The 25,001-nt window shown below is 39.9% G+C and overlaps 1 protein-coding gene across 1 annotated transcript in view; it reads right to left on the reverse strand.

The window, feature by feature from the left end:
* LOC146312762 (growth factor receptor-bound protein 10-like) overlaps positions 1 to 25,001 on the reverse strand; it is a 64,873-nt gene that overhangs the window by 24,852 nt on the left and 15,020 nt on the right. The window contains exons 3-5 of the mRNA XM_084739105.1: positions 23,552 to 23,645; positions 14,361 to 14,619; positions 11,709 to 11,832 (exon numbers count right to left, since the gene is read on the reverse strand). Coding sequence (XP_084595231.1) covers positions 11,709 to 11,832; positions 14,361 to 14,619; positions 23,552 to 23,645 — 477 coding nt within the window. The remainder of the gene's footprint in view (positions 1 to 11,708; positions 11,833 to 14,360; positions 14,620 to 23,551; positions 23,646 to 25,001) is intronic.

A 25,001-nucleotide genomic window follows, 5' to 3' on the forward strand; every position in this document is an offset into this window, starting at 1 on the left:
CTAGAAAGAGACATTGTTGTTGAGTTTTTCAAATGCATTGTTTGGCGCTTTTAGCACACAAGCACTGGCACTCGCCATCTAGTTCCATTATACTCAAGAGAAGGCAAACATCTCTATGGCTGATACCAAACCTGTGACGAGTGACCAAAACTATCTGGACGGATACACAGCACTGGAGGAAAAAATATGTTTTTGATTCGGTTGTGAATTGTCCCTTTAACAGGAAACACATTTTGAAGATGCTGAAACTTCCTATCAGTACAATAATGATACGTCTCACTGTGACATTCAAGAGTTCGGGACAATGTCAACTAGATCAGGACTCAGACTAGGTCACATATTTGGTACTGAAAGGCCCAGCTGGGGACTTCACCATCTGTAGGAGGCATGTTTACTGTTGCCTTTCTTCCCCTCATTGTGTATATTACTAAATTCACAAAAAAAATATATATGTTATTGCGGCACCCAGGTGGCTCAGTTGATAGAGTGTGTGTCCCATGTACAAAGGCAGATTCCTCAGCAGCGGCCATGGACTCAATTCCAGCTTGTGGCCCCTTTGCTACATGTCTCTCCCCCATGTTCTGTCTATCTACAGCTGTCCTATCAAAAAAAAAGGCTAAAAAGCCCCAAGAAAAATCTTATTATCTGTCAACTGCCAAGTTTATGTTTAGCTCTATGTTGGATGAGTGGCCATTTTTAGTCCAATGGTCTTGCAACACTCATCAGTTTTGGCTCATATGAAGTGTAGTCAGACACTGAAAAGTTTTGTATTTTTATACAAATGATATATAATGCTAGTTACCTTGGAGCTGTCCTGATCATGTACATAGAACACTAAGTTCATATGGAACCAGCAGGCTGATTTTCCAAAGTATCACGTAAAACTATTAATTTAAAGCCACAGTAACCAATGTTTGGGGACATCGCAAAAGTGACATTACCTTATACAGTCGCATTAAATAATTTGTCACGTTCTGGCCTGATAAAGGCCAAAATCCACTCCCCTTTGGCTCTGTTTTACTTTTAACTAACTCCTGGCTCTTTAGCTGCTAAATGCTTCACTACAGGTCACCAGCTAGGCAGTACCTCTGTTATAAATAAAGATGGACGCCATGACTCCACATCCTCCCACTGTGCAAAACTCAAGCCAAAATATCCGGGATAAGAGCGCTGCTACTTGCACTGGTGACAAATTAATAAAATCTTTGTGACTTTCAGAAAATGTAATAAAATCTTAAAGGGTAATTCCAGCATTTTAAACCCGAGCCCTACTTTTACATATTTTGGGGTCTAAATGACAAAAAGGGACAAAACATTTTGGAACCGGTCCAGTAGATCATCACAGCTAGAGGGTTAGTTTGCATTTGAATTTAACATGTTATAGTGCAAGGTAAAATTACGGTTAATGATGAGGGCTTCAGCTCCCCGTTGGAAGGGCTGTTTAAAACAGTCTATGTTTGTAGGGATCCTTTCCATAATGCCGTCAGACCCTTAGAATAACAATCTGAGCCTGGCAGCAGTAAAACCAAGAACTTTTAGTGCACATACTTTGACAGGTGCATTTGCCCCAAAGATTTAGGACATAATGCCCTGTTTCTCAGCTGCCAGCTGAGACAATCTACTCAACCAAACCAAACTTTTTTTATATCTATTAGTCACATAGACTTAAAAGAATAATGCCAGTATACATAAACCTGGGCCTGATTTTATTTTGCAGTCTGTTACTATTATTCTTTTCATGATGATATAATAAAAGATTATATTAAAAGCCAGTTATTCTATTGTTAATAAAGTAACCTTGTCACCTAACAGACATGGTATCAAACAGTTAGCTCTTACATTATTCTGCAACTGTAGAATTAAAATAACCATTATTATAAACCTCCAGCTGATAGCTTGCTAGACTAACACAGGCATAACTAATGTCAGCATTTGAAAGCTGGTTGGTGGTGACTTTCCAACCCCGCTCTATTACAGCATCAGTTGTCTTTCATGTCCATGAGTGGTCGGGTTTCAAGCCAGACAGAGCTGATTAGCTCTGCAGACAGGCCAAACTCAATTTCACCTCACTAGAGCGCCACCACAAAGCCTCACTGAGTGGCTCACCTCCCCACCTCCCCACGACCCAACACTGACACGACACTGTCTCACAAACACGCATACACACACGCACACACACACACACACACACACACACACACACACACACACACACACACACACACACACACACACACACACACACACACACACACACACACACAAAAGGCCTCTGACCGACAGACATCCTCTCAGTCAGTTCTAAGAATCCCTACACATGTAAGTATCATCTAAACATTTTACTAAATAAAGTCATGTGGGTGTTGGTTAAATCAATCCAGTAAAACAGAACATAAATCAAATTTTGACCTGGCTGATATTAAAATAATAATACCATCTCTGGTAGATTTGGCAGAAAGGTTTACACTGTGATTTATTTTTCAATGCTAAGATGCACAAATCCATCATCTTTTATCCAGTCTGTCTGAGAAGGAAACACAAAGCACTCCATCCCTAATTCCAAAGTGAAATGAACTCCTGCTGCACAGTTTGGCCGTGTACAAGATATCATCGATCTTATCTGATACAATTCCAAGAAACAAAGAATGTGTGTAAACTCCCTCTTCAGGAATTAAAAATTTCATCTCCTGTCCATCTCAAAAGCTTAATTTAAAAAACAGTTTTGTCAGTGTTGCAATCAGACACTGACAATCAGTTTTTCTGGCTCCCAGACTGAGAGAAAGTTACGTCAAATAGGAGTTCATCTGGATGTCGTACACCACACCTGTCCAACTACAGGCCAAATACAGCCATTTTTAATTTTTTTTTTTTATGGCCTGCAAGAAGCTGCCTGCAAATAAAGCTGGTATGTGTGCAATATGATAAGTTAAGGATAATGTAGAGTGAGCGGGTCATTATTGTGAAATAAATGCTGACAAGATGGTGCAGGACCACGACCACACCATTTCATAATTATGACCTGTTCACTGTACAATATCCAACTTATCACATGGTTACTTACAAAAATCATTAAGCTTACACAAAAGTTTAACTCTAAAATACATTTATGGATTATGGATATGGAATTATGAAATATTATTTTATTGCCCATCCAGAAACTATGATCAGAACTGTATCCACAGTCTGTTCTTCATAGCAACAGTCTGCTATACAGAAATAACAGACCTTAGAATGCTATAATTGACCAATCAGAGTCAAGTATTTTACAAAGCCATGTAATAAATATATACTAAAGTGCACATTAGGGTTGGGTCAATGGACAACGCCATCCTCGATTGCCAATGGCTGGCAGTCATTGACCAATGAGCCATTTACTATTGTAACATTGTGATTTGAAAGTGTTCTCCATTCTGAAGTTTGTCCCCTCAGAGTTGCCATAGGACAGGAGTTTTATTCAGTTTTTGTCATACAGGAGAGAAAAAAGGAGCCAATGTTGTTGGTCAGTGAATTTGAATCTTTTTAGTTTTTTTTATTAAAACTGTCCACTAAGGCGAACCCAAGATGTTCTGTATTTCTTTTGTCGGGATGCACAATAAATATCGAGGCCAATAAATTATCAGCTGATAGCCTATTAAGCTATATTGGTCTATGTCAGTATCAGCCATTTGCTCAGTCAAGCCTCACGTTGAACTCTGGGCTGATGGGCCACAGAGAAACTCACATTAGCTAAGTTAACAACAAACTTCAAAGTGCCTCTCTTGAAGCTAAAGAGACGGAAAGTTGATGTGAAAATTGCATTGATGAAAGAGTACAGTTTAAAGATGCACTTTAAGTCAAATAATGCCTTGTTTTCCGCCAGTGTTCCTGAGGGCTCAGTGGAATATATCTAGAACATTATACTGTACTGTAGAATAATAAGTATTCTGTGTGGCCAAAGAGCCCCCAGTGATTTTCCTTGAAGTTGAATAGCCCTGTTGTACATGAACAGATGAGTTCTGAACTCCCTTAAACAATCAGCTTCTATCATTTTCTGTTTGCACTTTTATGGTTTGTATAGGAAAACTGAAGCTAGCATCATATTTAGTTTGACAGTAATGACAGATATAATACTCAAGACAACACACTCAAATATACGTGTGTGTGTGTGTTTGTGTGTATATCTGTCAAAGAAGCATATGTTCCCTCAGAAATTACAAAGTTGCGTCATCACATCTTGACGACATGTAAAACATTTACAGCTTGGCAGAAACTCAAAGGTCCTGTAAATCCTCATAACACACACATACACACACACACACACACACACACACACACACACACACTCTGAGACATTTTCTCAGACGTGAATTTCCAGCTTTGTTGAATTCAACCCTGATAAGTGATTATACTCAATTTAACATCTGCAGCATTTTGATCTACTTTGAAAACCATAGTGACCTCATGTCTAACAAGAAAACTTATATACCCATCTCGTTATAAGCTCTGTTGAACAGACTCTCACTGCCATCTTTACACACACACATGCACACACACACGCACGCACACATGCACCTGATCTGATTGCAGTGGGTCAGCAGACCATTGCGTGCAGAAGTACATCAGCTGACCACAGACAGAGGGGGGGATAGAAGTCCTAAACAGAGTGTGACTCAGAGCTTTATTCTTCCATTTGTTTTTATGACACTGCTACATTATATATAACCATAGATCATACAGAAAACTAACATTTAAACATCTGTCAGCTAGTCAGCTATACATGGTAAAACGCAGGTACATCAAACCACCAGGCACAGACAAGCTTTTGAAAGACTGTTTTCAGAATTAATTTAGTATTTAACAGTGTAAGTGAGTAGCAGTATATTTTCAATACAGCACAACCAGGAGGTGTAAAGGTATAAACGTTTGGGACAATCTTGTTTAATGTGAGATTGAGTACAGAAAACAGGTCAAACAGTGGCTCAACAACAACAGTGCTTTTTGCCTTTTTTGTGGGCGCCGTAGTTTCTCCTACACACTTGGAAGGGGAGGGTGAGGCCTACATGTCACTAAATCCTACACACTTGTCCTGTAAGATACAGTGCTGCTTTAAGTTAACTTAAGTAAGTATAAGTATCCTGGGACTCACTAAAAACTTTTGCCTCGATGACAATATAATTCAGTATGTTCAAGCCCACACAGCATTAATTTTCAATTTCCATGTAGACAAGGTGTGAGACTTATATGAATGTATATTCTGTATGCCTTCATACTTAACATGCATTAAATAAACCAATCTAAAATTTTATGTATGTACTCAATTGAAGTCTGAGACGGTCACAGAGCTCGCCACCACACCAAAACCACACCCATTCAGGCAAAATAACAAGTGTTTAGGGACGTATACTAACCTGCTCACAAGCACAATGTTAACATGCTCATGTTTAGCAACTATGTTTATCATGTTCACCAACTTTGTTTGGTGTGTTAGCATACTAACATTGGCTGATTAGCAAAAAACATGAAATACAGTTGAACCTGATGAAAATGCCATAGGTTTTGCCAGTATTTCCTTTAAAACTTGCATTAGTTTTGCAAGCATTTGAAAAATTTAATTTGACAACGACATTGGATGAAAGGTCAGGGGATCACAAAAGTTATTACAGTTCATCCTCTGGTCACCATAAATGTCAGATGCCATGGCAATCCATCCAATATTTAAGATATTTGACTAAAAACAAAAATGTGAGCTTCACGTTGGCAGTCAGAGGATCACTAAAGTAATCAGGATTTTCAAAATTGACAAAATTCCATTGCAGTTCATCCAATTGTTGTTGAGATATTTCAGTCTGGACCAAAGTGGTGGACTGATCAAACCCACCATCCGTCGAGCCAGTGGCAAACACCCAATCCACCAGACTGTATGCAGCAAAGTATGATTCCTCTTTGTCCATTATCTGTTTTATATTTTTGCAAAATTTCGCAAGCACCAGATATTTCAGTAATCAGACCATGCACTGAATAACAAGCCATGTGAAACTGGCTTTTTCACATCCATTTTTTTCATTAAAACCGTCTTTTCTCTTGCCTTTTTCCACAGGGAAGTCAGAGGTCAGGGTCATTTAAAGAGCAGTGAACCCAGAGCGGGAGGGGGTTCAGTGTCTTGCTCAAAGCTGCTTCAGAAGGGTGGATGTTTGCCAACATAGGAAGCTTGAACCCGAGTCTTTCGCTTGAGAGACGGCCTCTTTAACCACTGGGGCTCCCTGCCGTCCCTGATGTTAGTAATGCTGCTTCTCTGGCCACAAATAAAAGCAGGAGTTGCGTTACAGCCGCAGTCACGATGCCAAAGCAAACCCATTCGGCCAGTGATGACAGACAGGATCTGCCCAAATCCTTGTGAAAGCCAGGGTAACATGACTGAACTGTATGGTGTAAGACTGCCACAACTTGCGTGGGAAACAGCTATTATCAGAGTTCAGCATTAACTACAGCCAGACTGCTGAATTAGCTTTGGCATTAGCACCTACTAGAACTCATGTAAAGAGTTAAACAGGATTTACCATGATATGGGTATTTCCCTACACTTGTTTCTACTATCTTCTGGAGATGCAGTGTCATGCTATCTGCTCATGGTAGCCTATTCATGATACCCTGAGGACAAATCCATTTATCTTATCAAAGGCAACACAGGCCATAAACCTGTCATGTCACACACATACACAGTTTTACTAGCTCATAATATAAGCTGTGTATCCCTTTGAGAAAGACTGAAGCTTAGTGAAGAATGTTCAGATTCCAACTTTACAGCTGGAGGGAGAGAGATCCTATGATAAAACCATGCCAATGCAAATACAATGCAACTATGTCTGCAGACCAACGCACGGCACGTCTGAGAGTCTGGTCTGCATTGTTGCATAAGCCATCCTCAAATGCTCCTTAGACATGATATCTAAAGTGAGCTGCATACATGTAACATCTTCACAGCCTTCACTAGCTTCACTATAGGGTGGAAAATTAATGTTTTAATATCTGAACATCTAACAACCACTGACAGATACCAGCTAGTTTTGTATTCCGGTCCATTTTCCAAGCCTGCTATAGCCTTTCTGTTAGCTTATATATGACATTACACAACATCGCATGCCAACTAAAGCACTGACGTCTGGAGCTGAAGGCCACGTTGTGGCCAGTCTGCCGCTGGTCTTGCTGAACTTAAGTGATACGATCAGTGAAGGTTTCTTTAAATCAGCCAGACTCTAGCCATGGCTCATTTTAAGCATTAGAGTGGATTAAAGTCCATGATGGTTCCACACGCATCCACTGAAGGAGGTCAGTTAATACTGGGGCTGGTTTAGGAAAACTCTGCACAGTCTTAATATTGTTAAACAAGACTAAAAGTCTACAGACATGCTCCTAGAGTCACAGCTGTGCTTTGAGTTACATGCTAACATTAGAATACTAACATGCTCATTTTAGTTTAATGTGATATGTTGCTAATTGGCATGCACAACATTAATTAGCATGAAAAATAATGTACAGCTGAGTCATTAGTTCTGCAGCTATGTGATCATAAATCAAAGTACTGGACAAATTGAAATTTTGAAGTTATTACAATTCATCCTAGGGGCTCGGAGGAGTATTAGGGCCAAACATGAGTTTAAAAAAAGTGAGAGAATAAAGTCAAAATGTCGAGAATGAAGTCAAACTTTCAGTAGGATTTTTTTGCATTTTGAGAATAAAGGTACAGGGTACAACGTACAAGTTAGATTTATTTATGATCATGGCTGTATAGGGACAGTAAGTTGCAGTTCCCTTTATACTATTCATAAAAACAAATCTTAAAAATTATATACAGTAGATTGGTTGAATAAATAACTTGTTGCAAGAATTTGAAGGAATTTAGCAAAGGTACTAATTTTTTTTTTTTTTTGGCAAAAGTACAGAAGACTGATAAAAGAGCTTCAAGTGTTTGTATGTTTGTGTTACACAACATTGTGATGTCACAGTGAAGATGACCTTTGACCTTTTGGATATAAAATGTCAACACTTCATCATTTTATCCTTTTAGACATTTGTGTTAAATGTTGCTATATTCTTATAAAAACAGATGAATTCTGTTTCGTGAGGTCGCAGTGACCTTTAACCTTCAAATTCTAATCAGTTCATTTCTGAAGAAATTCCATCCAGGTTCACAAAAATGGGATGGACAGACAGAAAACTCAAAAACATGAACCCTCCAGCCAGGGCTGTCGTCAGCGCGGAGGCTGAAAAGAACACAAACTATTTGTCTTAGCAGAGTGCTGAAGACAAATTAAGCAGTCTCACAACCTGAGGGAAGGAGCTGCGAGCTGCTCCTCAGTCTGGTGGTACGGCAGCAGATACTTCTGTAGCTCTTGCCAGAGGTCAGCATGGTAAACAGGCTGTGGATGGGGAGGGGACTGTCTTTTAGGATCCTTGAGGATCTGCACAGGCACCTCACCTCCCTTGATGGATGGGTAACAATGATTAATACTACTCTGAATGGGGGCGACATAAATATCTGCACCATGGCAATGAATCCAACAGTTGTTGAGAGATCTTACTCAAAACTACAATGTGAACCTTACAGTGGAACTATAAAAAAAAAGCCAAAGGATCACCCAAGTCATTAAGATACATCATCTGGGAACCATCAAAGTCTGCTAAAATTTTCAAGGCAATCTATCCAACAGTTGTTGAAATATATCAGTCAGGACTGACATCACCATCACTCAAACCATGCCACTAAAGCTACTCAGTTTAACATTTTTAAGCATTAAAAAGTATCACTGCCAGACTAATTAATGACTGTGAGCTAATCAAATTATAGTGGAGATGTTTCTCTACACTGATGGTTTTCGTTTCCCATGATCCCCATCACCTCCAGTCACACACTTATCAGTCTCACAGCCACCTCCTCTGCTTCCTTAGCCAAAAGGTTTCTCTCTCCTGCTGACGATGACAAACATGATGGAATGCTGGAAGTGATTTTTCCATGTGCCTTTAACTCTCCCTCCAGCTCTTCCAGCTTTATCGCTGTTCGTGCTGGAAGAATACTACCATCTTCCTGTTTTCTTGCCATTAAGAAGTCTTGAAGAATTTCCTGCCTACTCCAACCTGGTGACATGCCATGAAAAATGCAGTAAAGAAGAAGCAAAATGCTGCCAGACCTCTGACCCATAATCTGTTAAAGAAAATAAAAGCCGGACTGAGTCATCAATGTCCGATACAAAGCATATGCAAAGCATCTTTACGAAAATCCCACACAAAAACCTAAACTGCAGTTAAAGGGATAGTTTGGATTATTTGAAGAGGTACTTATTGATAGTCAGTGTATTAGATACAGTAGATGCCGACTGACATACTCCAGCATGGAATCTAAGCAATGAGCTACAGTGGATGAAGTAAGTGACAAAATGTATTTTAGCCGCTTAAAAAAAAAATCAGTATCAGTTTAAGTATACACTATATTTAGAATGAAATACAACCAACCAAACTCCATAGAAGAAATCAGTAACAAATGACACAAACAAATTAAAACTTGAGGTTGCTGTAGACCAGCAGAAAACGGGAACTGAAGTAAAATGAATGAATTAGACTGTGGAGTTCAGTTGGACCTGAGAGAGCAAAATTTGGCTTAAATAACTGCAGCTTCCCATCAGAAAAGGCTGCCTGATGGCAATGTAAAGCAGTGAAAATAATTCTAAATACAGCTTGCACCTAAAGTGAGACAATTTTTTTTAGGTAGACCTTTTCTATGTGGCTAAAATACCTTTCGCTGCTGATCCTGTCCACAGCAGTTTATTGCTTAGCTTCTGTGCTGTTACTCCTCTCTGCCTCTCCACTGTGGGAGCAGGCTCACCAGCATCTACGGAAGGTAACACACTGGCTATCAAAAAGTATCTCATACACCAGTCAAATAATTAGAACTATCTCGTAAAGACTGTCTAAATACAATAATTACCACAACAAAACTATTAAATTTTATTCTCTAATTCTCAATTAATGAGTGATTATTTGCCTCCTTAGATACACAAAACAAAAGTTAAATAACCTGGACCCAAGAAGGTTGTTTTGGGAAAGAAACACAATACAACATCTTGTCAGCTCTCACAGACTGAAACACACACAATAGATCCTTTGTACTGACTGCAAACTTGCTCTCTGACTCCAGACCTTGTGAGATGATGTCAATGAAATGCAAAAATAATGCTTTGCCTTATCACATGTGTGTGTGTGAACTGAATAATGTCAGCTGTGTGTGTGTGTGTGTGTGTGTGTGTGTGTGTGTGTGTGTGTGTGTGTGTGTGTGTGTGTGTGTGTGTGTGTGTGTGGTGTGTGTGTGGATGAGAGGGCAAAAAAGAGTGAGCATCTAAAATAACTTGTATTGTTCAGGGTGGGCATCCTGAAAACATCTTTGAGAGGGGTGGAACATTCCAGGGACAGGAGGCTCTACCGGGGGAAGGAAGGGCAAGGCTATGACACACACACACAAACACACACACACACACACAGAGTGACGCTGAGAGTCAGGGCTGAGGCGTGTGAACCGGAAATGGGCGCCTGTCTTCAGACGGATTCAAAAGGTTCAGAGAGGTCCGACCTGCAGACGTTCCCAGCCGTATTCCCAGCTCTGCTGCGGAAGTCTGCACTCTGTCTGCAGCATCCTGGAGACATCGCTCACCTTCTTCCACAGAAAAACATGTCTGTCACTCTGTATGTGTGTGTGCGTACATGTGACTGATAATGATGTTTCTACAACACACACACACACACACACAGAGAGAGACACAGACATACAGTCAGATAACCCAGGGTGAGCTGTTGTGTAATGGAAGGAAAGGCTATCCACAGCCAAAGTCAACACATGCTGCTCTGACCTGAGCATAACAGGCTAGTCAGCTGGTTTCAAACACACACACACACACACACACACACACACATCGTCTCTTGTGATAGTGCAACTTATCATGTCATGTGCATGTATTTATTTAACTTAATTCTCCTAAGAAGAGAGAAAAACTTGCTAGAAAATTGGTGGTTTGTTTTCCCTATACACTATAAATAGAAACTATTTGTTTTAACTTAGAAAAATTTAGTGTGCCAGCTGCCTTAAAATTTTAAGTTGACTGAAATTGAAAAGAAACAGTGAAGTCATTTTGTAATGCTTCAAAACAAATTAACTTTTCGAGACAAAGAAACATACTAATGCTAATTCAGTTTTACTTGAGACAATACGTTCAATAAGCTAAGCTAAGATATGAAGCTGAACCAACAACTGTTCAGTCACGTTGACAGATATTACAAATTTGATTTCCTTTTACAGTTCTAATACTTATAATACATGTTTTCTTTTCTTTTTTTATCTGTCAAACAATGCACACTGGGAAGTCTGCTGATATGCTGATCATGTTTGTTTAGAAACTGAAATCAGTGAGTTGATTGAACTCTGTACAGTACATTCATTCAAGACGTTGCACTACTCATGTTTCTAAGTTCTGAATATAAATACTGGGAGTTTTATGTTTAATTAATTTGAATTTAAAAAACATGCATATTAAGGTTAAGTTCATGAGAAAAGATTAGTCGATTCCACCAAATTCCAGTGTGATTATTTTATAGTGTCAGCACTGACAGAAACGTTCCAGCGCTGCCTGCCTTCTCCAATCAGCTGTATCATTTCAGTGAGCGTGTGATAAAGCAGGTGTACTTACGTGGTTGTCTGAGGACTGTATGGGGCTGAGAACAGGGGAGCCTGCTGGGCTGCAGAGCTCAGGGAACGGGTTGGGGATGGCTGGCAGGGAGGCTGGACGCAGCTGGTGCTCTTCCTGCAGGCACCTGCAGAGGGAGACACACACACTCATGTCACAGTCCTGGTTGACCAAAGAAAGCTTGACAGTACATTTCACATGAGATAAAATTAATTTTACTTCTGACCTTAAATTAAGCAAACATGTGAGAGTTTTGGATGATAAGCAAAGTATTCATGGCCAAAACTCTGACTTGTGACGATAATATAAATTCTGACTTATTTTTGCTGCCGCTATAATGTAAAATAATGTCATTTAATAACACAGATTAAGAAAAGCCTTTAAAAAGGTTAAAATGCATTTGTTACCAAGTGATTTTTTAGACAATGACACTTGACAATAACATAGTGATTTAGGAAACTGATGATCTGTAACATCACATATAATCATTAATTTCTAATCAATCTGATTTTAAAAGAGCATCTTACTTTCTTCATTCACAACCCCAGAGTTGGTACTGTGAAACATAAATAAAAACAGAATGCGATGATTTGCAAATCCTTTTCAACTTGTACAAGCTTGAATTACAGTTAACTGACAAGCTGAATTGTTCTTCATAGATATAAACTCACACTTGCCTGAAACATATTTGAAAAATGTTGGGACAGGAGCATCTTTACCACTGTAGTACGTCACCTTTTCTGTTAATAACACTACGTAGGCATTTGGGAATTAAGGACACTAATTGCCAAAGTATAAAAGTATACGTTTTTCCAACTCCTGCTTGATATACGACTTCAGTTGCTCAACAGTCCAGGGTCCTAGTTTATTGTGTGGTTATATTTTGATGGTCACCTTTTCTGAAAAAAAAAAAAAAGTCGCTGTGTCATGTGTCATCTTCATGACCACGACCCACTACTTTATAGAGAATGCAAATTAAGTTAACTTTTAACTTAATGCATGATGTTGGGAACTTCTAAATGCCAGAAAATGTCATGGTTTGTGTGTCTAACTTGCTAAGAGCTTGTCAATAATGTCAACTGAAGCTTTGGTGTTTTTTGTTTCTCTGCATGTTGTTCTGCTGCTGTAGCACTATGTGTTGTGTGACTATACACTCCCTGCAGTTCAGTCACCTAACCAACAAATTTTGTTCATTTTAAAAGGAGAACTCTGTCATGTTTACTCTAATAAATCATAAAATGACCATGATGTGTCATCAGAGATCAAGGATACTCGATTCTCTGACAACAGTGCTACAGCCAGGGTTTCCCCCTTTGACATTACCAGTCCGTTTCACATTAATTAGAGTTCAAATTAAGTTCAAATGCAGAATGTTTGCAGAATGAATAAGCGTCTGTTTATGAATCATATGAAATCATTTATAATCTTTTATTAGGAGTAGATGTTTATAACGGTTAAATTGAGCAATATTTTAATGGAGTCTGGCAGCCAGTGAGACAGGCAGTCACTTAACTCAAAGTCCAGAGTGTGTATTTAAAGAGCAGTGGGCTCTTGTTTTCAGGATAACAGGCTTAATTTTACATTGACAGACAATTTATAATAATTCCGTTCTACTTCAGAAAATATGTTCAATAAGCTTAAGATGAGCCAACAACTCTTCAGTCACACTGACAAACATTACAGACAAATCTGACTTCTTTTTACATTCATACATATATCACTTATAAACAGCAGATCAACTTACAGTGAAGGACTTGTCCTTGCTTGTTACTGTTCATTTACAATGTTGCATGCATCTTGCACTCCTGCAGTTTTGCCTGCATGATCTTCCCCAAGTCTGGGGACGAGGGGGGCGGAGGGAAACAATTCACTTTAACTATATTTAATATAGGGTCAATGGCTCTAACTCGCTGCTTGGACGGCTGTAATCATTTTTGCACACACAATTATTACATATTGCTCCTCTAAAATCTGACAGTCATTCAAATGACTGCAAAAGTGTTTCAATGAGGGAAACACTACAGACTCACGAGACTCCTGTCAATTATTTTGGGCTTATTGCAACTTGCAATCACTGTCCTCTTAATACTCATTTGTCTTCTTGTAAAATATGCATAGGGTCATTGAATACAGGTCTACTGACCGATGGCTATGCTATTACTATTTATTTGTTATTAATGTTTTAATATTAGGAGCAGTGAGCAGCCACTATGTACCGCTCAAAGACCAGCTCCTGTTCTAGGCCAGCATCCTGGTCATGGGCACTAATAGGAGAAACTAACCTGACATACATGTTTTTGATAGAGGAGAATGTAAACTCCATATAGAAAGACTCTTCCCCTGCTGGGATTTGAACCCAGGACCTTCTAGTTGTGAAGTGACAGTTAGCACTACCTCTCCATGCTGCACCACCGTGCCACCGAGCCACAAGGGCTGACAGCTGGAAGCAGCTTGCATAAAAAAAAATGTTTTATTTAAAACTTCTGATGCAAACAAACTAACAAAAACAAAGAGAGAAAAAGACAAACGGAAGTGTTCTGGCAACTTGTTTTTTGATACATATTCTCATTTGTGTGAGCATGTTGCTTTCAGCTGTCTTTATCTCTCAACAAAACAGTGAAATCAATGCAGTGGGCAGGTTGTGCGCGGCTCTACCTGACCGCCTGGATGTGCATGGGCTGAGAGTGCCGCAGCCTCTCCCTGGAGGGGGAGGAGGAGGGCAGGGGTGGGGTGTGATGACGGTGGGCCTGGCTGTGCGCTGGGTAGGCAGGGTGCACGTGGTGGTGGTGGTGCTGGTGCGGGGCGTGCACGTGGCCGTTGTTCAGGAGCAGTGCCGTGTCTGCCTGCGTCGAGTACACGCTCTCCATGGAGGAGTTCATGTCATTCACCAGCTGCTCCAGGTCCACGTCATCATCTGTAGAGGCGGGCGGAGGGTGGCATGGGTGAGGTGGAGAAGGGTGGAAGAAGAAAGTGAGTGACAGTGACAGTAAAGGTTGCAGGACAGCAGATATCCACTAGGTGTCGCCTCGGTGGGTAACACATACAGAGGTTATTTTAAACCAGATGATATTCATTAAAATCATCCTTCATAAACTGTAATGCTGACTCTGTCTCTCTGCAAATTAGATTAAACACTGGGAGATCTCTCTGGTTTAAAGGAGGAATCTGTAATATCTTGACTGTAATAAATCATGAAATGGCCATGATGAAATGCAGGCTTCTCTGACAATAATGCTACAAGTGGTGTCCTCCTTTGAAATTTCTATTCTGGGCAAGAATAACTGTTTTTTTTTTCCCCTTTCACATTAATTAAAGTTCAAATTAATGCGAGTGTTTGCCGAATGAGATAGTGTCTGTTTATGAAAAATAAGAAATCATTAATAATCTTGTAGAAGGAGTAGATGTTGATAACGGTTTAATTGAGCAATATGTTAATGGAGTCCTGCAGGCAGTGATACAGGCAGTCACTTAACACAAAGTGCAGAATGTGTATTTTCAGAGCAGTGGGCTTTTCAGAATTACAGCCTTAGTTTCACATTAACAAACAATCAACAGTTATAAACAGCTAATCAACTTACAGTGGAGCACTTCTTGTCTTTTGTTATTGCAAAATTAATAGGAATTATTAAAAAATAAATAGGATTAAATAGGATTTCACTAGTAGCAGAGTGATGATTACAGTTATTCATATGAAAGACTTAATAAAGGTAAAAAAAAAAAAAAAGACAAACTATGAAGTCTAGTTATGGGCATTGAGATGATTCTTATTCTTTCCTCTATACTTTTCATCTGTATGTGTGTTGGACATTATTTACTATTTGTGCATCACTTTCTGCAGTTTTTCACTTTATCTTGCTATGATTTCAAGGTGCAATAATTGAAATAAGCTCATCCTCTCTCTTTGCTGACACTCCTAAAATACATATACATCGGGTCTAAGGCACTTTTAAATCACAACTTTATGAGGGTAGGGGGTATGGAGTAAGGCTGGGCGATATGCTTTATAAATAATATCTCAGTCATTTTAAGCTGTTGGGCTGGAAAGTTTGTTTATGGACTTCAGCTCCTGTGACCTTTTGTCCCGTTCACAGTGTACATACTGAGACAAGTCCACAACATTCTGACCAGAAACTTTAATTAGTTGTAATCTAACATGGTCAACAGGGAAAATATTGCCAGAAGCACAATGTGGCCCAGAACCATTGAGCATGAGAGCAGACAGAGAGAGAGGACTGGTTCTTGTTTTGAAGTGTTCATTCCTCCTCGTGTTGGATTTCACTTTGGTTTGGACTTCTTCCAATGGCTGTGTAGTACACCAACTCACTGGCCTGCCATTGGTCAAGTTATGTGAAATCTGTCATTCACAGAGCTGAGTTGTCCATCAAGTACTGGAAGTGGGAACCAACCCACGGACTGAACAACCAACCAAGCCAAACCCGGGTGAAAGGGTCCCAGGACAGACAATAAGGTGCTTGTCTTTTTTACTTGAACTGTTATTAATTAACTGAAGTCAGTCTGGGATTTGAAAGGCCTAGTGTGAGTAAAGCTGAGTGCTTTGATGACCTGCTGTTCATGTCCTTCAACAGGGAATCGGTAAATGTTTTATCATTTGTCCCTCAGAGACAAATGAGGTTTAACTTGTAGACTGCATTCATTTTTTACCCTTTCCCAGGACCACAAAAATGTATTTTCTAAATCTACACACCTTACAAGCTAATGTGTACTGCAAGGTAGCAGGGGGAAGTTCAGGGGAGACCAGGTGCAGTTGTCACAGAGGGAAACTGTAACACACTGAAATTCTCCAATTAGCAACAAGCTAGAGTGATGGCACTTACTCTGCACACTGTCAGTAGGATTCTCTCCCCCTGTGGAAAAAAAATATTCTGAGGTATGAAAGTTACTTTTTGGGTGTATAGTATTTTTCTTCTGCTGTCTAAAGTTTAGATGACTGCAAATTTAAACTTACATCTATGTTATCTCTAGGTTATTGGTTAAAAATTTAGATGAACAAACTATGCTAATATAAGTGCTGCTAGCAAGCATAGAGAATTTATCATGGCTTCACAATTGGTGCCATTGTAACACTGTGTTACACTGGCCCCTAAGTCACAGCTCAATGTAAGCACCTTGTTTTTCTGGGTCAACTTACTTTTCTATTAGAAAACAAACATATTTGATTAAATTAAAAAAAAAATTACTTGTAACTCAATTAAAAAGTCTAAAAAAAAGTCAATTGTATTATTAATTAGTGCACACATATGTTTCTTATATAAAAAATGAACACTACATTTCAAGTCCTTTGTGAGTTATTAAAGTAAATGCATAAAATGTTACAATATGTCCCTGGTCTCCCCTACTATCGGGATAGAAATCTCTCTAATAAGGCCAGTTTTAAGTTCAGGGTTCAGAATACATGTGAGACCTAGTAGGTCTGTTAAAACACAATTGCACTATGTGCCCATGTGTGTGTCCAAAGCCCTTTGGTCCTATGTGCGTCCCACCCCAACACCACACACAGAATTCCTGACATTCCTGTAGGAAGAAATTACAGCACTCTGGGAACGTTCACCAGCCTGTTCATGGCATATGGTGGCCAAATGATCAGGACAAAGTGGGGCACCAAAACACACTCAGACGAGCCGAGGACACCGTGTACACTATGCAGCGCTGATGGTGTGCATGTGTATGTAATTATACAGGAGAATTAAGAGAAAGAAGCACATTGTACTGCACACACACACACACACACACACACACACACACAGAGTGAACATACACACTGAGCCTACTGAGCGGAAAAGAAGCCGCTGTACCAAAAACAGCAGGAGTCGGCCCCTCTGATCTCAGATCACAAAGAGGTATGTATAACACACACATAAGCACACACATAAAGGACAGTCTGGGACACAAGGTCATGTGATGTCGGGGTTCATGAGTAGGACAGAGGTCAGGGTGACACAGAAGGGACACACGCACAGTTGGAAAACACCAAGAGAGCACATGAGGACAGTCAGAGGTGATTCCCATGTAAAGTTATAATTTATAGCAGACATTTAGATATACTGTAGTAGGGAAAGCACACATGTTAATAATAACATTATCATTCTATTCTGTTTTATTCTGGTCCATTTAAGTGTCTCAATAAGTCTCAACAGTGTGACAGCAAGCCAGTATGAACAATGCCAGGAACTAAGACAGATAAGTGAAACTCAGCCATTAACTTGTATTATTTACACCTGACGGCCACAGGTGGAGCAATAAATCCAACTCTTCAGAACGATGCAGAAATTTGTGATGTGGTGAAAAATAAAAATCCATTTTCTGAGTGTTGGGTTTAATATTTATACTTTCAGTCGTTCCAGAAATCAAGTGCTTTATAGGCACGCTAACGGCTCAGCTGTACAGATGGCAGTGAATGTCAGTCCAACACTTTGGGTCAGACTGACATATCTCAACCACTATTGGAAGGATTTTATACAGACATTTTATGAGCATGCTATATTTAGAATATTTTCGCCACTTTTTGTCTTTCTGATAGGAATCTGTTGTTATATAAGCCAAATATCTCTCTCCCCAAACACACCAAACTCTGTGGGTGAAATCAGTGATTTTACCCTGCAGAACACAGGAGTTGCTGGTCTTCCACTGCCTTATTCTTTTAGTTTGTTTGTGTTATTCGAACTAATCGTGAATCCGAACTATCCATTTAAAGTACTAAAGTCACAAAATAACACCAAGTAACAGAACTAGACAGAGGTAGACCAGCAATTTCCATATTCTGCGAGGTAAAATTGCTGATTTTGCCAGTGGACTTTGGTTGGTTTGGAGGGAGCGATATTTAGCTTATACAATGGCAATGAAAATATTCTAAATATAACAAACATTTTGACTGATATCAATTATTTTTCAGGTGGACCTTTTTTAAGTGGTTGAAATACCTTTTATTGCTCACCCTGTCCATAGCAGTGTATTGTTTAGCTTCTGTGCCGGCACTCCTCTCTGCCTCTCCACCATGGGGGCAGGCTGACCGGCATCAACTGAAGATAATACACCGACTGTCAATAAGTATCTCATGCAACCTCACTTCAGATAATCCAAACAATCTCTTTAACATTGCCATTGTGAGCATATTAACATGCTGATAATATCTTTTTAGCTCAGAGTACCACTGTATAGCCTTCCAGAGGCACTAGCATAGACATGTTACCATGTTTACCTCTGGAACACACACTTTAAGATAATCTCCTCTCCTAAACATTGTGATTAGAAACAGCTATATAGTTTGATATGAGACTAGTGAACTTGATGTGTCAGCTATCAGTGTGTAAGTTGTATGTGCTTTAAAGTGTAATTTTCCAAAGATGCCAGGATACTTTGCCTCCCCAGACTGCACAAATTTATGAGTGTAGTTCATCTGGTTCTTTGTCAGTTGAATCAATTTGCACATTTGTTTGTGATCTTGATGGCTTAGTCAAAATCTTCATCCTACAAAATTTAATTATCACTAATGCAACAAATGTTAAAATATGTTTAAACATTATATGTTTAAAAATTGCCACTTTCTCATGCTACCGACAACCTGGCAAACCCTACTGCCAAACCCTGTAGGTAATGAAAAATCAATGGTTCAGTTATCATTCACAAGTCTAGCTTGGACAAGCCACAGATTTCCACTTTACTTTCTATGCACACAAGAGTTCCTTCAAGTGGCTAAACTTAAAACCAATATTTCATCAAGGCAAAAATATCTTCCTAATTTTGGGAATAGGGAGGTTTTCTCTCTGCAGCTCTTCTCTGTTGCCACTTTGTGATTAGTGCTGATAAGCCGACTGGAGTTTTACATAAAAATGTAGCCTTGTGCAGCTTTAAGAGGATAATGATGGTATCATTGGCATTCCTCCTTCTCCTCCCATTGCTGGCTTGGCCCACACTGCACTGCTGGCTTCAGTCAGGGAGGCCAGAGGACATATAGCATGAAAATGTCTTCTCCTCCCTCTCCCTCTGGTAACTGCGACTTTGAATGTAGATGAACTGCTGCAGCACTCTGGCTGGCATCTGCTGACAGAACCCACCGTACAACCATGGCCAATTCATTCCTGTAAGATCCCAGAATACTCTGAATGAGTGCTCTCTGTCCCTGGCCACGACAACCTGCAATCATCGATCTCTGACGGCAGTCTAGAGGTCAGAGAAGAGGGTTGGATGTTCAAATTTTCAAGGGCAAAGTGCAACTGAGGTTCTTTATATGCAGTAAAAATACTCCAGTTATATGTGATACAGAAATGCACTTTTGTACATTTTGCACAAGTTTTTTTTTTTTGCTATATGTATGCTTTCACAGATAGCATGTATCAGCCACAGCCAATCATTTTAAACTGTACTGAGACGACTTTGTTTTTTGTTGTCAGTATATTCACATTTTGCATCGTAGGAAGCATGGACAATAAAGTAAAAATTAAACTAGTGAGGTCTTAATCACTGGTGAAGTGCAAGTTACTAAAGTTTTAGTAAAAACCCACATAGCCAGCAATGAATTAAGCCTATTGAAGTGAAGCGGGCAACTCTGAAGTAAAGTTGGGTACGGATATGGCACCGGTTCCTATACAACCGGTACATACCAGACCAAACCACAACGCAATGGTGCCGAAAACACTGCCCGAGCTGTCTATTAAAATACCGGCCCTATGGTAAGGATGTTACAAACGCATCACCAAATGAGCCTAGTTAAGATTATTCCAACACTCACTCTGCACGTCTCTGGCAGCAGGAAGCCTACCGTTAGCTAGTAGCTACCACCTTAACACAATTAAAGTGCCAATGCCAAACTACAGTCTAAGGATTCCAACGCCCCAAAATAAACTTAAACATTAATAATACTGCTCAATTTCAAGTCCAAGTTTTTCTTAGCAATGAAAAAAGCCATTCTTTAATGTTGTTGAGCATAATTTTGTGCATATAAGTAGCGCTTCACAGGTTCAGGCACCATGTAAACACCGGTGCAGTTTTTAAAGTATTGTTTTGGCACCAGTATTGGAAAAACTCTTCTCTGGAGGAGAGCATATAAAACAAATTCACAGTAAAGACCCTGAGCAAACTTTAAATCTGGTGCAGCAAATATAATGGCTGACTTACATGCAGTCAACAGCATGGTATGTATTAACATACATGTCATCGGATCATCAAAAAGACGGGGCTAGCATAAATGAAGGGCATGAAATCTGAGCCAGGCAGGATCTAAATATACTGCATGTCCCTCACTTAAGTTGATGGGATGTTTGTCTGTCGTGCAGAATCAGAATGAAACAGGAGCTGCGTGTCTTTGACTCTTGCTTTTTCACTGAAGTCATCAATCAGATGTTTCATTTATTTCTACAGATATAGTTTTAATCTTATCTTTTTGGACACTGCCTTATCAGTAAAAGGAGTTTTTATCCACATGACTCTTAAAATCCTTCTCTTGCATACAAATTAACAACATGGAGGAACTAACTGCTGCTATTCAGTGATGCATGTTATCAGCATAGCTAAATATTTGGACAACTTGACACAAAACCCACACAGTACACTGACATTTGCAAAAAGGGGCTTTGTAAAATCTGTGGGTCTATAACTTTAAGGTAATACCCTCAGCTACTGTTATGCTGCACAATTTGCAGTTAAATGTGGTGCAATATCTGAGATATTTATTTTAAAGGAAAAATGTACTTTGGCCACCAAATTTAGGGGCTTGCTGGCCTACGGAGCCAGTGCTTAAAATATGGTGTGGCATCTCTGCCACATGAATATAAAACAAAAGTAGGTCACAATTTCTTCTTCTATGATTGCTAAATGTCCGTTAACTCTGTAAAGAAGCACTTGTATTTCACTCTGATGGTTTGACCAACCAAATCAGATGTTTCACATCACAAAAAACTTTTTTGCTATTAGACCCCATTGTTTCTACAGTGGTAATTACACAACTTGACATTGTATTGTCTAAGCTGTGATAATTATCTCTGAGAATAAGAAAAAAGACTGTACAGGATCAACCACAATGGGCCCAAAAATGCTACAAAGGGGAATTGAAATGAACAGATGATTTATGTGGTGTAAATTGAGCTGAGGGAGTGTAGAAAACCTCCTATAACCACTCTGGGATCATCTGTGGTGTCAATGCCTTTATTCCAGTATGAACCTGCATACTTTTACTATCTCCACTCCTGCCCCACAGACCTATGGCCTACTTACTATAAACCTCCCTCTGCCCGGCACTGGCCTGACCTACAGGCCTATATAAACACCCCATCCACTCACCCCATTCATGTGAAGCCATATTTAATACTCTCACACACGAGGCATGACCACCACGAATCAGCAGAGTAGACAACTAAACCACCAACCAAAGAGAGAGAGAAAAAAAAGAGGCCAGGGAGAGAGAATTTACAACCTCTACTCTCCTCAAGTTGGCCGCTTTCCAAAAGGATACCCAAGATTTTCCAAGACGGCTGAATGAATTTCTGGGAATATATTGAGAAAAAGCTAACGCATGTGTGTGCGTATAAGTGAGGAAGGGGAGGGAGGGGGTGGGGGTTACAGAAAAGTGCTGAGCAGTACTAAAAAAGGGGGGTTGCACTTTAACACTTGTCTATAACCTCTCCATATGGAGAGCAGAGCCTGTCCTAGATGGAGATGGAGAGAGAGGAGGAGAGGGGGGATTTCTAGGAAAACAGAAAGAGCATTCATTGGACCAGCAAATATGGTTTGGCAGTGGAGAGATCCCATAAAGAACGGTATGAAAAATGGAAATATGGATTGAGCTGAATTGGGGAAAAATGACTACATTTTCTAATTTAAAGTTCTCATGAAGTCAAAATGGATGTTTAAGTGTTTTTATCAGATATGTATAGTGATATATCTGGCCCAGCAATGACAAAAAATGTTATTTTTCTCAGGTATATTTAATAGTATTTCTGAGGTTTTTTTTTCCTGCAATACAATTTGAAAGAGTTGACTCATCCTATACACAGCTAAATTTCGCATCCAATGAAACTTTCTCACTTATGATGCAGTGGAAGACAAATACAACGGCTTATGGGAGCTGAGAAAAGTGTTTCTGGGGATCGGGTACCACTGTCCAAAAGCACAACTTTGGCTGCTCAGCTTCAGCTCTCAGTGATTTAATTACAGAGTTGGCTGAAGGACAGAGGGCTTTAGCTTACTTGCTAGCTACTAATTTACTAAAGCAGCTAACTGTGTCTGTTAACTGTCGCAACAGAACCGGACTCATCAGCCTCCCAGTGAACACGGCCAGTCACCCGGACAAAGACAGGGAATACAGTACCAAGGTGGTGTTCTTATTGTGTTGGGCTCTCAGGGGCTAACAGAGCTAACCGTTATTGTTAGCAGTTAGCTAACTGCGAACAAGTTAGATAAATACTAACCACTGCTAATGAGCTAACGCAGTAAGCGGTTAGCTAATTTACTTTGGCTTGGTTAGCCCTGGGATGCTGGGAACCAAGCCTGGCAAGAAAGCCACCACTATACTGTAGTCCCTGTCGTAAAACTGGCCTCCGTTGGTCCTGGAGGCTGATTTCATCCTGGTCTAGCTTTGTTCACTGAGGGTTCTCAGTCTGGGAAGAGTCAGCTAATAGGACTGCTCTCCCACCTAGCATCCTAACATCCATAAGCCACTTTAGCTGCATGGTGGGGGGCGTAACGCACAGACTATTGGCTGCACCAATGTCAATATCTGCAACAAGTCCCTTCCTAGCTACTTGTTTTAAAGGAAACACAAAATCAACAAGCACTCCCCTTGCCATTTCATGAGAACATTTGACAAGTTGGATGAGAAGAAGATAAAAAGTTACCATGGTGATGTGGCAAATTTTGATTGGCCGGACGCTGAAACCCTGGAACAATCAGGTCATCAGGCCTGCGAGAGGAAGTGCGGTCCATGCTTTCCTGTCAAAAAGGCAGAAAAAAGAAAGTTTTTCAAAAAGGCAAAGGCCATGCAGTAAAAAACAAGCAGTCGGTTTAAGATGTCAGATATGTTAGTGAAGGGTAAGACAACATGTTATTTTCACAGAGTTCAGAGGGTCAGACAGAAAACGGGTGCATGCCTCCACTCTCGAGGAACATCAAGCGTCAAGTTCAAAGACCTGTGACACTTTGACCCTGTGTCACTGTGGCTTTATGACCCCCTGCCATTTCACTCTCTTTTCTCTCCCTTTGTGTCTCTCCCTGTCTCACACACCAACACACACACACACACACACACACACACACACACACACACACACACACACACACACACACACACACACACACACACACACACTCTTTCCAACTGTCATTTGTGAAACTCGCATCAGGTACTGATTTTTGAAAAAAAAATAAAAAACAGATCAATCATTTTTAGAGCAAAAACATACCAGCTCAGGCACACTTATACAATCTCACACGTCTGGAGATGCACACACACACTGCCAAGTTCCTCACACATTGTCTAATTTGACGCAGCCTTGAGGCAAGAAAGCTGCAGAGGAGAAAGACAGGGAAAAAAGCCAAAGAAATTTTCAATCTTCCCTTTTCTAGGAAAAAGAAGAACGCGGAAGCATTGCTTCCAGGAACTGCTCGTGGCCAGGGGTCCTGTTGCGCATGTATGCACATACACACACACTCACCGCTCCCCTCGGTGCTTCGAAAACATCCATAAATGCCCAGAGTAAGATTTATAGCTCTGAGAAGAAGCAGCCAAGAGCTTTCCAAGGAAGGCAACTTGGCTGCAGGGCCTGTGAGCTGACAAAGAAAGTCTGCAGGCTTCAGCTAGAGCTGACTAGCTAGAGATACAACAACTTGTCCATGAAACACCCTCTGATATACAGAATATCTTACTCAGCATGTGAGAGAAATACAAGCCAACATTCCAAACAACAACGGGCATTTCTCCAAATCCGCAGAAAAGTGGAGTTCTGCTCAATCAGATGAGATAACCTCACATTAACCTTAAAGTATCAAAGTATTAAGGTGATTTATTTTTATCATTAAACACAGAGTTACATAACAAGCTGCAGTTCCCATACAGATAATTAGTTAAATTCAGAATAGATAGGTTAAAATTATAAAACAAAATAAAATAAAGCAATGTATGCAGTTATAGAGTACATAATTCTGTAATGCATTCTTTGAATTTGTATCAGGTTGAATGCAAACAATATGGTCATTATCTTCACATAAAAAGCTTGACATCTGGCAAACGTTGTCCATCAACTTTGAATGCATATGAGCTTGAAACCTGCGCCTCCCCTCATCCTGCCA

Source organism: Lutjanus erythropterus, chromosome 16 (genome assembly GCF_056507025.1).
Source record: "Lutjanus erythropterus isolate fLutEry1 chromosome 16, fLutEry1.hap2, whole genome shotgun sequence".
Classification (NCBI taxonomy): Eukaryota; Metazoa; Chordata; class Actinopteri; order Lutjaniformes; family Lutjanidae; genus Lutjanus; species Lutjanus erythropterus.